This window comes from Chlamydotis macqueenii, chromosome 10 (genome assembly GCF_036417535.1).
Source record: "Chlamydotis macqueenii isolate bChlMac1 chromosome 10, bChlMac1.mat, whole genome shotgun sequence".
Lineage (NCBI taxonomy): Eukaryota > Metazoa > Chordata > Aves > Otidiformes > Otididae > Chlamydotis > Chlamydotis macqueenii.
Genome location: NC_141565.1, coordinates 13486296 through 13501990, shown reverse-complemented (window position 1 = coordinate 13501990; position 15695 = coordinate 13486296). Strand labels below are relative to the sequence as shown.

General features: G+C 46.7%; 2 protein-coding genes across 3 annotated transcripts in view; one reads left to right on the top strand and one right to left on the bottom strand.

The window, feature by feature from the left end:
- Positions 1-1594: 1594 nt before the first annotated feature.
- On the bottom strand, positions 1595-12473 carry SLC25A20 (solute carrier family 25 member 20). Its single transcript, XM_086755661.1, has 9 exons — positions 12057-12473; positions 11263-11355; positions 9189-9316; positions 6870-6960; positions 5790-5907; positions 4532-4604; positions 3841-3950; positions 2255-2379; positions 1595-1749 (listed from the first exon to the last, which is right to left on the bottom strand). The coding sequence occupies exons 1-9, from the start codon at positions 12159-12161 to the stop codon at positions 1687-1689; spliced, it is 906 nt and encodes a 301-aa protein (XP_086611787.1). The 5' UTR covers positions 12162-12473; the 3' UTR covers positions 1595-1686.
- A 129-nt stretch (positions 12474-12602) lies between these two features.
- Positions 12603-15695, top strand: part of ARIH2 (ariadne RBR E3 ubiquitin protein ligase 2) — a 32262-nt gene continuing 29169 nt past the window's right edge. Inside the window, exons 1-2 of one of the 2 annotated variants that reach the window (XM_086755353.1) lie at positions 12625-12705; positions 13093-13248. The gene's annotated coding sequence lies outside the window, so the exon portion shown is untranslated. Of the gene's footprint in view, positions 12706-13092; positions 13249-15695 lie in introns of both variants that reach the window. The other variant, XM_086755354.1, reaches the window with a different exon arrangement.

Below are 15695 nucleotides of genomic sequence, written 5' to 3'. Positions count from 1 at the left end.
AAGAGGTGGACTCTGGGGAAGGCAGCTTCCCTTCCAGTCCTTCCAAAGAATTGGGAAGGAAAGCAGGATTCAGCGCTTCTGCAGCACCTTTGGGTAGAAGGTGTTCAGGGCTGACCTGGCCTGTGGAAAGACAAGGTGAAGATTGTTTCCTAATGGCAGAGGCCAACGGATCATGCCAGACCCAGGACAAACTCTCAGCCTCCTTTCCTGTGGGGCACCAGGACAGACGCTTTCCCTAAGCTCCCCTATTATCTGTGTCCAGGCCTCTCCCTGGAAAACATAAAACACTTTCCACAGGCAAGATGTGTTACTTAAGTTTCTGGCTTTATAGTTAAAAAGCTGCAGCCACAACAGAGCACCTAACAGGACTTGTACGACAAACGTGAAGTGCAGAACATTCATTTCCATGGCTCATGTTGGACAGCCAGAAATACAAAAGCTAAAAGGCAAGAGGCTGACAATTAAAGACAGCACGGCACAACTTATTTCCCAATCACATCTCAGAATTAAGAACTGGAAAACTTTTGCAAGACTAACCATGCAAAAAGTAAATGAACCAAAGCACACGTTTCAGCCAAGCAGCAGCTAGCTTTATTGAGTTCCAATAACACTGCATCAAAACCAAAAGAAATTAAAGTTGCGTTTTGCTTCTTAGCATTAGTAATTTCTCAAATGAAAGGGTGATTATGTTTAATATTATTAAGAGAAAACCAAGGAACAGGAGCAAGAATAAAGTTAGACAAGACTGCAGAGGCAGTGTCCCTTTCATGTACCCCTCTCATGTAAGATAAATTGAGTTCTTGGAAGCCCTGTTAAATTTTCTCAGGTCAGGGATTGAATCCCAGGACACAGCACTTGATGAATCAAATATGTCGTGGGTTGCTGTGAACCATGCTGTACGTTTGAAACCACAATTAGGGTATCTTCAGTGGGACAGAAAAGCATTTCAGAGAAAAATTCAGGTTAATCAAACATATTTCCCGACTTGCTGCCTCAGTAAAGCTCAGTACAAATGTTAAGCATAACTCATTTTCCCTCCTAGCTCCACAGAAAAGATCAGTGTGCAAGAGCTGATGCGGTACCTGTGATACTTCTCAACCCACTAAAGCATCGCTCTGGCCTCCCCTGCTCAGTGCTCTGTTTGCTACATTACTTGCGTAAAAGATTAAAACCACTGTGAACACAGAAACAGCCCAAACTAAAAAACTACAAGAGATGAGAATGCTGTCTGATATTGCTTGTAGATACTAGTATGTGCAGCTGCTAACTCATGCCCTGAGAGTTAAGTACATATTGCCAAACCTTTTAAGGAAGTTTTTCAGCATTAACAGCTACATGTTTCTTCAGTAAATAAAGAATTACATTTTTAAGAAGTGTCCCCTTCTTCCATGAGGAAGTACTTAAGGTAGTGTGTGTAATAGCGACAGCTGTCTGTTAGCAGCATTAGTGCTGTGGTACATTGGCTCAGAAGACAGGTGTATCACCTCTAAGTCCTCCTCAGCTCCGGTTCAGAGCTACAGCTTGCATTTCTGAACGGCACATAGCACCACCTAAAGAACGTGAGGAAGGCAAAAAGGTACTAGGCAAGCAATCATTCCTGAAACTTCAAGTGATCATTCATTTATTCCTTTGAGGCAGACTTGCACTCTTTCTTCTCCTCTCTGATTTCCAAAGACTTTCTACTCTTCATAGACCTGGTGCAATCCAGTTAAGAAATTTCATAGCAACTTCAAAACCAAGAAAACATGCCTGGAAAAGAGAGAATACACAGAACAAATAAGGATTCTAAAAACCTATTCCAAACAAGGTTTTTGAAATGCAGCACTGTAAACACCCAACATGGCTGATGTGGAAGGAGGAAGAGAACAACAAAAGGTCTTGGACCAGAGGCAAGAATTCTACTATATCCCCCCACACAAAGGCAGAACTTCTACTCTGTTAGGCTCATTATTTACCGAAGGGGAAGCAAGCACGAACTTACCCACCCATTGGTGGATGTACAATCAGACAAATACTATGAGAATGAGTCAACAAAGGGCTTTCATGCAAAGCCTGGAAGGAAGGTTTACTTGGTGTTCCCCCTAGATTAAGGAACATTTTTAGTACCTGGACACCAACAGCCAAAAGTACCTGCAGTGACAAGAATCTCACTGAAATGGTACAAGACTAAGCAGCCAGTCACCTCTACAGACTGCAAATATTCACTGTGAGCGGCCAGGTCCCCAAAACCCATCTGGAATCGCAATTTACTTACTGCGTTAGCGGGAAACGCTCTGATCATTACAGCTGTGAAGCCCTTATACAGAGATGCAATGCCTTCCTCTCTGATAAGTTCTCTCAGCACATCTCTGAAGCCATTTGGGTATTTGCCTGGAGGAGCTGAAAGGGGTAAAAAACACATTAGCTAGGACATGTGGCAGACACAAACGCTGAAGAATGTGGTGTATGTAACAGACTAGGATTTTCAACAGGTTCCTACTGCTATACCATCTAGGCGACACCAGAATCCAGGCATCGCTGAAACTATGTTGTGAAAACATCTGCTTGGGAAAATTATCTATTTCAGTCAAAAGCAAGCAAACAAAAGACACCTTACTAAAGACTCAGTAAACAGAAGGTAAGTGCCCACCATCACCACAAAGAATTTACCTAATCAAGTCATTAGGGGGCAGGGAAGAAACGAGAATAACTTTTGTCGGGGTTGGATGTCTGAACTCTTACTCGCGGTGCTGATCACAGCTCTCCCAAGAGCTGCAATTAGGAAACACGAAGGTCAGACATAAAAATTGATTGAGTTTGTTTATAAGAAACAGAAAATGATCCTATCACATGCCCTAGCCAAGAATAGCAGCAAACTTCAAGGAAAAAGCACAGGCTGCTTTAATGCTGACGTTACATAGATTTTGAAGTATATTTAGAAAGTTTTTTTTATTCAAAGAACAAGCTCTTCCTTCTCCTGACGCTTCTCTGGAAAGTGCTCCTTCTGCCAGCCCCCTGAACAAGTACTCCACAAACCAACCCAGTCAAACAGAGCCACCATTAAAGCACATCATCTACACAGCAGCACTGGGGATCGGCTCAGTGGAATAAGGATGAAAAGCTGTAATGTATTTCACACTCAGCCCTTGGTATGATATCAAACAACCACAGCAGCCATTATTCAGAGAAAAACAAAAGAACTTTCCTGTACTAGATTATCAAGACTCAGGAAAAATGCTTACTGTCCATCCCATGGAGAGCTGAGTCCACAGACGGAGAATACGAGGAGCCTTAACAAAAATATTCATTGACTACGACTCACAGATAGACCAAGGAAAAACCTGTCAAACTTCACTGAAGCTCAAGGCCTGGGGCCATCCTCACTATAACTAGGCCACAGATATTTAAGAGCAGATCTGCTACTCTAAAAGAAATGCTCTTGGCAAGGCATGCCCAGTTACTATAAATTTCAGATAGCACAGGCTACAATTTATACAATTATGTCTGAAGTGAAATAGCAAAACCTTTCAAAGAACTACATTTGTAATAAAACAGCCATGATAAGTGGTTCTATTATTACAACTTCTATGCTTAGGTTTCAAAACAGGTATCTCAAATTGGGCTCATTACATTAGCGGGCAGGCAGAAACAGAGAAGTGCAGCCTGATTTGCCAACAATTTGTAAGGAAACCAACTAAGAAGCTAGGAACACACTGGGTTTTTCATGTACTTGTCTCAAGCAGCACTCAAGACATGCTGTCTCCCAGATGCCCTGCTCAGACAGCATCTCCCAGTGCTGCCCAGCCCACTCCCAGGAGCCCTGCACCGAGCGCGGCTGTGACAAGCTGGCATGCAACTCACCGGTCTGGAAACGGGATTTCAGCACGTCTGGTGGAATGGCAACTGCCCAGTTGAAGATCCCAGCCAGGCCCCCAGCAAAGAGAATCCTAGGCACACTGAGGTCACTAACACTGTTGCAGGATTGGAGTGGAGTGAGAGGAAAAAGAAAAAAAAAGTAAAAATTCCTCTGTTTTGACAAAGGTGACAATCAAAGAGGCAGCCTGGCTGACAGCCAGAAGGCAGCACAATGCTGCAGAGATAGACAAGTGTAGTCTCTGAGCAAGGTCTCCAAGAATCAGAGCCCTGTGGGCAAAATGTACTAACTCCACCCTAAAGGTTCAAATCATTTCATTCAGCAGCGCGCACACAGATGCTGGGGGCGGGGTGGTGGGGGGGAAGGGAACCAAGACACACAACAACCACAAAAACCCCCAGCTCTTTGTGCACACACAGGGGTGAAAGTGAAGAGACCTACTTTAAGTGTTCCTCACTTGGCTAATAAGATCCAGTACAGAATCTGAGAGAAACTCAGAATACTGTTTTAATTGTTGGTTAACGCCAGACCAAAACAGCTCAACTCACAAGACGAGCAACCTTTTTTTTTTAATAGAAATAATTGTTTTGATGATACTGCTCTAAATCACTTCATAACCCGGGAGATTAAGTGGTGTCTGGGAAGTCCAGAAAATGATGACTGTGAGACTTCACTAACCTCTTTCCCTCAGGGGTCAGAATGTTCTTCAGCCATTCGTACGTCATGAAGTACATTCCACTGGCTGGGACGTCTAGTGGGTAAACAACAAAGACCGTGAGTAGTGGGAAACAAAACGAAGCCTAGAGGCACAGCAGCCCCATGCCAGCTCAGCAACACCACTAAGTACATCCAGATTCTTTTACTGAACTTCCTCTACAAATAAAATAGTCTTCTGTTGCTCTAGACAGAGGAGCCTGAACTTTCCCAGGGACAGCAGGTGCTACAGGCAAGAACTGGGAAAATATCTGATCTCGAGCGCTTCTGTCAGCAGACTGTGACCTGCCTGCTGGCCGTTAAGCTAACGATGAGAAGCTCTAAGCTTTCTTAATTGCTGCAAAGCAGATCAGAGCAGTTCAGGAACTTCAAGAGTTTTGCACACTATTTGATTTAATGATTCTATTTTGGGATTTTTTTTTGTAGTTGATGAGTTTTGTTTTGGGGTTTTTTTTAAGGTACTCCCACAGGCCATTCTTAGCTCACGCCTAAACTGGGGAACCAGCTTCTGGCTAGGGAAGCTGCCAGAGTTACATCGCTAGCTGTTACACTACTATGAGAAGCAGAGGATCGAACAAATTCCTAAACTGACGTATCAAAATGCAGAAATTTCAGCTTATCCTTGGAAAACATTGCCCCAGCACAGGGAACAACCTAATGCTTTTCAAAGGAGAAAGTACTGAAACATGGAAAGGATTCAGTGTCTGGCACAACTACTTTGTTGTTACTGCTGTGGTGAGCAGGGTCATGATATCCCAGTCCAAAATAACGCCCACTCAAGCAGGTATAAAGCATAACTGCTACAATCACATTTTTTAAAGCAATCAGTATTATACAGCAACAGTCACAGACAGTCACAATCCTTCCCTCAAGGAAGGAAAAAAAATAAAGGGGAAAAAATGCAGCCCACTTCTGTATTTTTCTTTTCTCTTTGCTCCTCTCCTGAAGTCTCTCATTCCTCTTGGCTTCTCAGATCTTAATTACTTCCTATATCCCTCTGATCCTTGTCATCTAATCTCTTCCTCACTCACTGAGAATCTCATGTTTATTTCTCAGTCCCTTTGAGCACTGGAGTAGCTCTGCAGACTGCAAAAAGAGAAAAAAGGGTGACACAGCATCTCCAACTGGCTAAAGGGACAGCGAGATCTATGACACTATGTCAGGCTTCTTATCTTAAAAGTACCCCGGGCGGAAGCAGCATAAAAATGTCTCCATCAGTTACCTCTCATGAGGGTGAGCACTGTCCCCTTGTACACGCCACGAATCCCAGCCTCGCGGTACAGCTGTTTTGCACAGTCCAAAGGGCCGCTGTATTTAGTTTCACCTGTAGCTGCCTGGATCTGAAGGATTAAAGTGATAGTTTCTGACCAGTGAAGGTTTCTGGCATTCAGCTAATAGTTAGAAAGCCACGCGCATGTTTCCAGAGAGGAAAGAGCGCGTACTCGCTCCGCAGGCACTCCTGCATATGGAACCTCTGCATCACTTCCTCAAACAGCGGTCTCCTGTTCAAGCTGAGGATGTGTTTACTGTTCCATGCAGTGGCTAGATTCTCCCTTATTTTTTCCCTGGTGTAAGTTTGAAACAACTGAAGTCCGTTAGGTAATTCAACACTTACACTGACAAAAAGTAGCTTTCAAATAGTTTAGTGAAATTCAAACGATTTGTACGTGTATAAAAGCTTCCACGATAATATCATGTCTGTCAGAACTAACACGTGACCACCCATCACCATCCTAAAGGAGTTCAACACAGCCTGAAATAAGCAAAGCTCCCCATCTCCGCTCAAGACGGAATTTTCATTTGTTTAGGTTTACATTTTCCAACAATTCCTTAAAAATCCCAGAGGAGGTGTAGAGCTAACAGTCACCCAAACATTAGAAAACTATTTCATGTATTTCAAAATGCGTTCCTCCGTTATGTATTGGGAACCTGTCAAGGTAAAAGAGAATCTTTACACTAGAAAGAGTCTTATGATCTAGTAATTCTGCATTCTTTTAGAAAAAGCTTCATTCTGAAAAACCAGACTTTTCCATACTTTGAAGTGGACTGAGGCATTCACTGATGCCTCATCTAATGCCAGGTAGCATAAGGCTTGTGCTCTGTAAACAAAGAGAGCAATGAATGCTGCATGTACTTATGTCATGGTGAGTTTGTATAACGCTTCTTCGTGACACAGTTGCATTAAATGACAGTTGTCTCAGTCCTGTCAAAAAACAGAACAGAGTAAACACACTAACCAAAGAAGTTCCTGGTATGGAAAGATAAGACTCCTAAAATTAAATTCCCATCACCGATGCCTTACCTGTAAAAGGCACTTGATTCTCTCTCCTGGAGCCATGATTACTGTTGTGAACACTCCCGACAACATGCCAGCAGCAAACAGCTGAGGATATCTGCCCCGAGGAAATAGAAGAGACCCTAACACAACACAGTACACAGGAAACGAAGGGCAGAAAGACCCCTCCATCACCAGATTACGCTGTTCCGCACAAGGCTGGCAGTGGAACTAGAAATGCATCCCCTGCTTTTGATCAGTGCAGAACTGCCTCAGCAATGCATAATTAGAGCTAAACATTTACGATCTTTAGGATTCAAAGCCCTGGTTCCCACAGCAACCATAACTCAGGTCTTCACATGCACCGTGTTTGTTAATATTTCTTCTACTTGCAGTTTTTGCTACAGCATTCCCCATTGATTTTTATATTCAACAGTTCCTTCCTTCTCCAGTCTCCCACACTCTTCTCAGTGACACCAGCTTCCACGTATATTCCTACTTGTGGAGCTATAGGCTGCACAAGCATACATGCGATATGCTGCTCGGAGCCTCCTTTCTGTAACCTCTCAGTCCCTCACTCCTTCAGCCTCTGCCATTGCTGAGTCTGTCCTACCAACCTGCCATCATCCCACACGCTCCGCTTTCATGTGGCAAAGTCTCCGTGACAGAAATCCCTTTAACAGACAGAGTTTCTCCATCACAAACTTATTTTAACATCCAACATCCTGCCACATTCTCCAGTAAGATGACCTAATATCTCAATTTAATTAAATTCCACACTTCCCACTTCTCTCCACTTGCCCAAAGGTGGCATTCTATTCAGGTTTCCCAATTCTTACACCTTTCTTTTAGTCTTAAATTCCCATTAAATCTTCCAGAACGTTCACACCTCTCTCACCACTCCACCTCCTGCTCAAATTAACCTTTGAGTTTTCTAACTCACTTTGGGATTATTCATCCCCAGAAAAGAAAAAACAAGCTTCTCAAGTTTCTCTCCATCCTCTTCCTTCCAAAACTTCCCTTAAAAATCAACATGGGGAACTGCTGCCATCTTGCCTGCCTCTAGAACATGGTGCTCAGAGTCTGACCTTTCTTTTTGGGCCTCACATCCCAGGCACACTGAATCTTACCATGTGAAGTCTGCACCTAAGGTACAGCACAGCTGGGCACAATGACAGTTCCACCATTTATTTGTTGACCTTTGTTCTTTCTCTCCCGCTGCTCTGCTTGGGAGGAGTTCTGCAAAGAGACTCAAAAAACCATGCTGCCCTGCTCCAGCTTGCTCCTTAAAGCTTCCCTTGTGTATGATGTGTATAAAGCACAAGGCACTGAGGTGATGGGGCTGCTAGAAATAAGCCCACAGCCCACGTGTTTCCTTGTATTCTCCACTCCTTCTTGTGCCTCCAGTCCTTCCCTTCAGCATGAGGACACTGCTGTGGTAAACCAGAGCAGTGCCCCAGCATCTCGGCACTACCTCCCTCTGAGCAACCCGAGCAGAGGGAGCTCACTCCAGCTCGCTCCGTGTCACGGCAGTGGCTAGCGCTGCAGAGACAGGTGGGCAGCCTGGCTCCAACAGAAACCGCACCTCCCCACCCCACCACGCTTGGCTCAACACAATGAATGGACTCCTGCTTTCTGACAGAGCTCCTACGTATTGCGAGGATAATAGAATGAAATGTTGCTAAGCTACAGTTCTGTTCCTGTAGAGCTATAAATCACAACTCAGCAAAGAAGTTAAGGGAGTACTTTATGGGTGGGGGAGCTTTCTTCATGCATAAGTTAGCTTGGAGAAAGCCACACAAAGTCTTGTTAGCTTCCCATCTCTTTTCCAGAAGGTCAGACATGCCTGAGAGGAGGGCTGCTCACAAACACCTCTTTTCAGAAATTAACGATAAAACATTTCTATGGTTATTACTATATCCTAACCTAACGATGCAGCAAGAGTCACAACCAACAGTGAAAAGAATCAGGACCGTGAATGTTGTCAAGACTGCTTGACCATGAATTTATTTCCCCCGCAGTTTCTGTTAACACGAGACTGTTGGCAGGCAATCATTATATAACTGGCACTGTACTCATCCAAAGCGGAATTGCTCCTTAATGGCTCTTTCTTGCGTAGAAAGGGAATTGCATAGCACCTGCCCACACCCTGTCTGTTTTTAGCCTGTGCTATCAGTCCCACGCTTCCAGAAGCATTAAAACACACAAGTGTTTTATTTTTTAGAACTATATTTATAACCTAGGAGAAGAGACAAATTTACACCACAACTCGACGTGCGACAATACAGCGTGCGGCAAGAGCCTTGGGGTCCCTTTCCCAACTGTCTGATTAATTTAGAAACTCACGTCAAAACGTCATCAGGTTTTCTCTGTTGGAGTTTTTTTCCCAAGCCAAATCCGAAGAAGCACACAGCAAACATGGGTGTCACTCCGACAATAGGAGCTGCCATTCCTCTGTATAAGCCTCGGACTCCCTGCGAGAAACATTATCACAAGAATTACTTGGTTTTGCACAGACTTTGCACACATTTCAACTTACTGAGAAGCAAAAGATTACAATACAGGGTAGTACCAGTCAGACAGTCAAATTAATCAGAGGAATAACGGGGCCTGTTGTTCATTTGCAATCATACACCTTTAGCTGAGGCTCAGGGCCTGCTGCAGAGGACATGATCCTTCCTGGAAAACACTGGCACCACGTACATCCTTCCGTTCTTACATCTCACGTATGAGGAAGTTAAGTTAAAACCACCTGAATAATAGTCCCAATAGATTATGTCAAAAGTCTTCTCTCTCAGATACATACAAAACCACACCTGTGCTTTATTAATAAGTCCTCGAATGCAACAGTGGAAAATCCTGACACTGAGCCTGCGAACGCTGACTCGAATTTACTCTTTATCTAAAGGAGGAGCCAGGAAGACCAACCTGAACTACTTTGCTCCCCACACAAACTCAATTTGGAACGAGTTCAAGAGCAAATTATTTTTTCTTTCCTTCCCCAAGTCAAAACTTTTTCACCGTACAACTTTACATTCCTGGTGTTTCCCCTCATCAGATTACACACACGGAAAATCCCCAGCAGTAGCATTTATTTCATTTATCCTGCCTTTGAACTGAACTTTTTCTAATGAAAAGGAGAGTTCTCTTTCTAGATGAAGGCTAGATGCACATATTAACTATCTGCCGGTCTCTCTGCCCCTTCCTTCCCCCCTCAGATAAACCAGTGTATCCCAGACCAGTGTCTGTGTGCTTACAGCCAGGCACAACTGACTCTGTAACGAAATTGTATCTGGCTGCTAAAGATGAGACACTCCTGCTCAACCTTCCCATGAGCAGTGGGAAACAAAAGGCCTTGGCAGAGAGGTTTAAGAGTTTTCCTTATAGGAATTCATGAGTATTGAGTAGGCGTAGAGAGGCAGCACTACTTTTGAACTTCACATCACAAGGCTATTATTACGGCTCGGCTCTGACGTCTGTGCTTCAGCAGGGGTGTTAAAAACCGCAAGGGATTCAGAGCTAGCAAAGCATTACAGCGCTTTGTGGGAGAGACTAGGGAAGCAAGATTTACTTTGGTTATATAACAACCTGTTAATACCATAATGAAAGTAGATTTCAGATATGAGGCAGGTCTTTCATTTAAGAGTTACCTAACAAGATCCAGTGGTTAGAAGTTAGGCTTCAGACTAGTAAACGAGCAGCTGGGCTTTACAGCCATTGTTTCCAAATGGCAAATAGCTGCTGCGAAAACTTACGAAGCAGAAAAGTGGATTCTATGTCACTTAAAGTCTTTAAACCAAGGCTGCGTGCCTTTCTAAAAACAAAATAGACTACAGTTCAATCACATGATGTGGCTGATTCAGGAGTGAAAACTGCTGTCCACCTTCTGAAGAAGACTGAACAAAACTACTATAATTGATCCGCTGTTCTCAAAAAGAAAAAGAAAAACAAACAAAAAAGGATCTATGAATTAATGCTCCTCTGCCTTTTCATACATAGCATAACACATTCTAGAAGAAAGTTAAAATACTGCTTGTATCAACAAAAGTCATTGCCTATTTTAGGATTTCCAGAGACAACTCCAAATACCAAAGACAGCAAGATTCCACTGACTACAACAACAAAGCCAGCAAACAACTGCCAGCATTCACTCCAGTCTATAACTCCAGATATTAATACCATGCTACTTTGAACCAAAAGCATTTCCTAACAAAGCAGAGACACGCACACCTGGACCACATTGGTGCTAAGTATTCCCCAAGTTTTGTAATCTGCTTAAAAAATTTAACTACAATCAACCGATAACCCAAGAATCGTATAGTCTCCGGGGGGCAACATTCCCACACGATTCCATTCCCGCGACGTACAGGAACAACTGATACTTTTGGCAGGCGTCGCAGATGACACGCTAGCACAGTACCTCTCCAATGAGAGTCTTTTTGAAGCAGTCAAAGGTCCCAGAATAGAGCGGCGGCTGACCAGGCTGCGGCTTCGGCTGGGTTTGCAGTCTGACCTAGTAAAATCGAATAGGAAAACGTTATTTTATTAAACATTAGGACCTAAACTTTGATTCAGAGAACACCTCTAAGTGACTGTGATGGAGTAAGTTTTGTGACCGGACTTTATGATATTGGTAGAGGCGCGACATCATTTTAGCCCTTTGCAGAAAAGATTTAATTTTAATGTATTTCATAGTCAACGTATTTAACTCATTAGTAGCTGGGATGACGTCAGGATAGCAACTTCACCTCCCAACCTGAGAGCTAGCGCCATGTCACTGCTCGTCTTCCTCACACACCTGCTGCGTGGGTGCGCTCGCCTCCTGAACCCCAATTTGTCTGTGTGTCCCCCCACCCAGTCACTCCCGCCCTCCCTCCGGCCCCCGGGACCCCCCGCCACAGCACGGGGCTGGCGGGAGCTGCTCCGGCTCTCAACTCCTCCCAGCGCTGCCAACACCGACGCTCTTTTTCTTTTATTTTTACTGGAAACCGGCCACTGAAGGAGCCCGACGGCCGCCGGGCCGGCAGGGGGCGCCCGCCGCACGGACGGCCCTCCCCGCGGTGCACGCCGGGAACTGTAGTTCTCCCCTCGCCCACCTCCCGCCGGGAAGCCGTGCTGTTCGCCGCGCAGTGCCCGCCGGGAAGCGTAGTCCCCTCCCGGCTGCTCGGGACCGGACGGCACGGCACCGGGACCCGCGCCGCACTGCCGCCTCACCTTGATGGTGTCCAGCGGGTGCCCCACGAACACCAGGCAGACGCCGCCGAAGCCACCAGCGAAGAAGTTCTTCACGGGGCTGATGGGCTGCGGCTGCTCCGCCATGGCGGCGGTGGCGGCGGGTGAGGAGCGGGGCCGAAACGCTGCGTCCCCGCCGAGCCAGTGCCGCCCCCTTCGCCCCGCGACCTTTACCCCAGTGCCGGGCCGCGCGGCACGCCGGGATAACGGGGGAGGCGAACGCGGGGCAGGCTGGGATAGTGGCGGACCGTGCTCGAGGCCGGGCAGTGGTGGCGGCGCGGCCTTCCCCCGTCGCGGTGCGGGGCTCGGTGGCGGCTGTCATCAAGCACTGGCACCGGCCGAGGCCAGGCCGGGCCGCCAGCGTCCCCTGAGGGTGCAGAGTCAGCACCTTAGGGCGGCTCCGATCCCCCCCACCCCTCCCTCAGTAGTTTGGTTGTTCTCCCCACCTCCCCCCCCGGCCCAGCGCAGTGGTACGGCCCCGCCCGGCCCGGCGGCGGGTCCGGCCCCGCCCGGCGGAAGTGACGCCAGGCGGAGGCCGGTGCTTCCGGCGCGCAGGCAGTGGCGGCCCGGCAGGAGGAGCCCGGGGCGCCGCTCCCTGCCTCCCCCGCCCGGCCGCGCTCCGCGGCCACCGGTGAGTGCGGGGCGGCTGGGCCGCGCTGTGGGGCGGGGGTTCCCGGTGGGGCGGGCTGCGCCGCACCGTCCCGCGGCGGCGGGGGGCTGGGGGCGCCCGGTGAGCGCCGCCACCGCCGCCTGCTGGGCCCGCGTCCGTGTCCCTCAGCGGGAGGCGGCGGGGACCCGGGGCGGGGCGAGCCCGGCGTGAGGGACGCGGTGCCGTTTCTCCGTAACTTCTGCTCGGTTTAGCGCTGGGCCCCGGGGCCGGGGCGGCCCGGGGGGAGAAGCCGCGGCCCGTGAGCTCTCGGGCCGGCGCTGGGCAGGGGCTGCGAGTGGGCTGTGCGGGGGCTCTCCGCGCCCCGCCGCCGGCCGGTTCCTCCTCCGCAGCTCCCTTCTCTTCCCCCAGTTTTCCTGGGCTTTCCTCCTACAAGTATGCAGCGTTCTGGCTGTGCGGGACAAGTACAGGATTGCACGCGTTACAAAAGAAATGGACGTGGGGTAATTTAAGTGGAGTGGGTACCTTTCTGCCCAAGCCCAGAGTTACCGTGGAAGGAAGGCTTGTGTAAGTATCCGCAAGATAACTTGTTGAAAGTGATGGTGGGTTAGGAAGGACAGGAATGAAGTGGGCTGGATGGGTTGGGAAGGACAAGGCAGTCGTGATAGTAGGAACAAAGACTGGGAAGTGGGAGGAGAGCATGCAGATTCACGGGGGACGTGTGATATGGCTGCAAGGAGGTCTCTGCAGAGTCATCTGCGGTGAAAAGGATGGGGGATGTTGTTCTAGTTTCTTGCTCTCAGGATGAAAAAATCCCGTCAAAAAACTCAGTGGGAAAGGAAATGGTAAGGTACACGTGCTTCGTGTGTGAAGAAGCGATTGAGGATGATCCGTGGATTACCGGCTTGAGTGACACAGACAAAGATGTGATTAACATTGGTAGCAAGTGTGCAGTTGGGGCTGTAGGTGGTTGCAGAGCAAAGAGGGAGTGCCAATCCGTTTGAAGTTTACATGGATAAGTAGTTCAGGAGACAGACTTGAGTTAGACTTTCTCTGTTTCAGAATTATCAATAAAGAGGTGAAAGAAGAAAAAGCCATCTCAAATGGCTGTGGAATATCAATAGAAAAAGTAGGAGTACCCTAAAAAGTGCTTGCTAGAGAAATACCACAGAGGTAGATACAGAGGGCAGGAAATCAGCAGAGTGATGTGATGGGACAAGATACGAGGTGGGATCACGTAACTTGCTGTGTCTGCTGGTGGTGAGGTCAGAGAGAGACTGATGGTGGCATATTTGATGGTATTTTGTTTCAAGAGACCTTGTTAAGAAGAACCATGTTGCAAAGCAGGAGTCAGCAAGAGGGCATCTCTGTTGGAGCCGAGAGGCAGCAGAGCGAAGGGGTGGGTGTGTTAGGGAGCTCTTGCAAGGAGGCTGGAGGAAAAGAGGGGATTAAATTGTATCAGTGTTAATGAAGATGAGGGAGTATCTTGGATGAAGGTGGTAAAGAAGGATGTCATCCTCCTTTGGGTAGCAAAGCGATCTAACTATAATTTAAAATTTTATAATCTGATTTTTGTGATTATGGTAATTATTTAATCTAAATACTGTTTGGTTTTTAACCTTCTTTTTTGAGCTTAACATCTTTATTGTCTTAAAAACTAGCATTATCAAGTATTAGCTGTGTCTTGTCTTTGTATTCAGAGAGCTCGTCACTGGGTCATGAGGGCGTTAGGCTGGGCATTAGGTGAGGGGAGTTCTGTTCCTCGTTTCCGAGTGCCGCAGAGCTTGTGCCTTAGTCTCCTCTCTCTGCGCGCGTGCCCGCCTGACGTTCAGTTATGATGGAAGTGAGCTCTTTCTGAGAACGTTGTCACAGAAGTCACAAAAGTCATCCAGTCTGCAGACTGTTTTCTGCTGGATGTATCCCGTGTGCCCGTGCAAACAGTTCCTCTGTTTGTTGAAATAAGCGCGTTAGTGGCACAGAGGAACGGCTCTGCGCTCTTGTGAGCCTCCTCCCCAGCGACTGGTATGGAACTGCTGAGGTACCCGGTAGGCCCGTTATTCTACTTACGTATCGAAGAACATCTCAGTGCTTGGATGGGACTCACTGTGTGTTGAGATAGGGAATGGACCCACTGTTTTGGGGTTTTTTTTTCAGTCTTTAGAGTGTGGGATGATCTGAGTGCGTCTGAGAACTTTTCTGATTGGTGAAACGTGGTTGGGCTTTGTGACGCTCTGAGGTTCGCTGAACAAAGCTGCTGCAGACTGGGCTGTTGATATCTCTGTAGGAGTGCTCGCAGTGGGGTTAGATTCTCAAATAAGTTATTCCTTTAACATAAGATTTAGCAGGTAAAGATCCATTACTTATTTTATACAGGTGGTCAGTGTGATTAAGCCCGGAACTGAAGCCTTAAGCAGGGTGGAGGGAGGGACAATATAGGTTTGCCTTGTGTCTGTCAAATCAGATTTCACGTCTACCTCCTTCCAGTATGGAGAGACGATGCCTCTGCTCCTCTGAAGTTCTATGGGAAGCAGTGCTATAAAATATTTTTGTGCTGCTTATGTTGTGGATAGCTAAGGAATCAAGAGGCGAATGGAAGGAATGGAGACCAGAATTCAGAGAATAATGTAATTAGCTGCTAGCCTTCATCCTCTCTCACCGGAGGTTTGTATCTGCTGAAATCGCCGCAGCCCCTCAAATTGTACATCACATCTCTTCCTGGTTATTCTGTACTGCCTGCTCTGGTTACTGGAAAAAGAAAACAAACAAGTTGAGGGAAAATAATGAAAATTTATGATTGAGATTTCTTGTGCTCTAAAGTGAGGATTCTCAAAACTTGATTATGGTTTCCCCACCGACTAGAAATTGTGATACTCTGAGAACATACTTGAGTAACAGAGCTAACAACATAGTAATGCAAAATGCAAACGTGTAAGAAACCCAATATATGCTGCTTGTGGAAAATATAGCTTTGATTTTATGTATATATTTTTATATGTAGGATTTGGTTGCAGCAT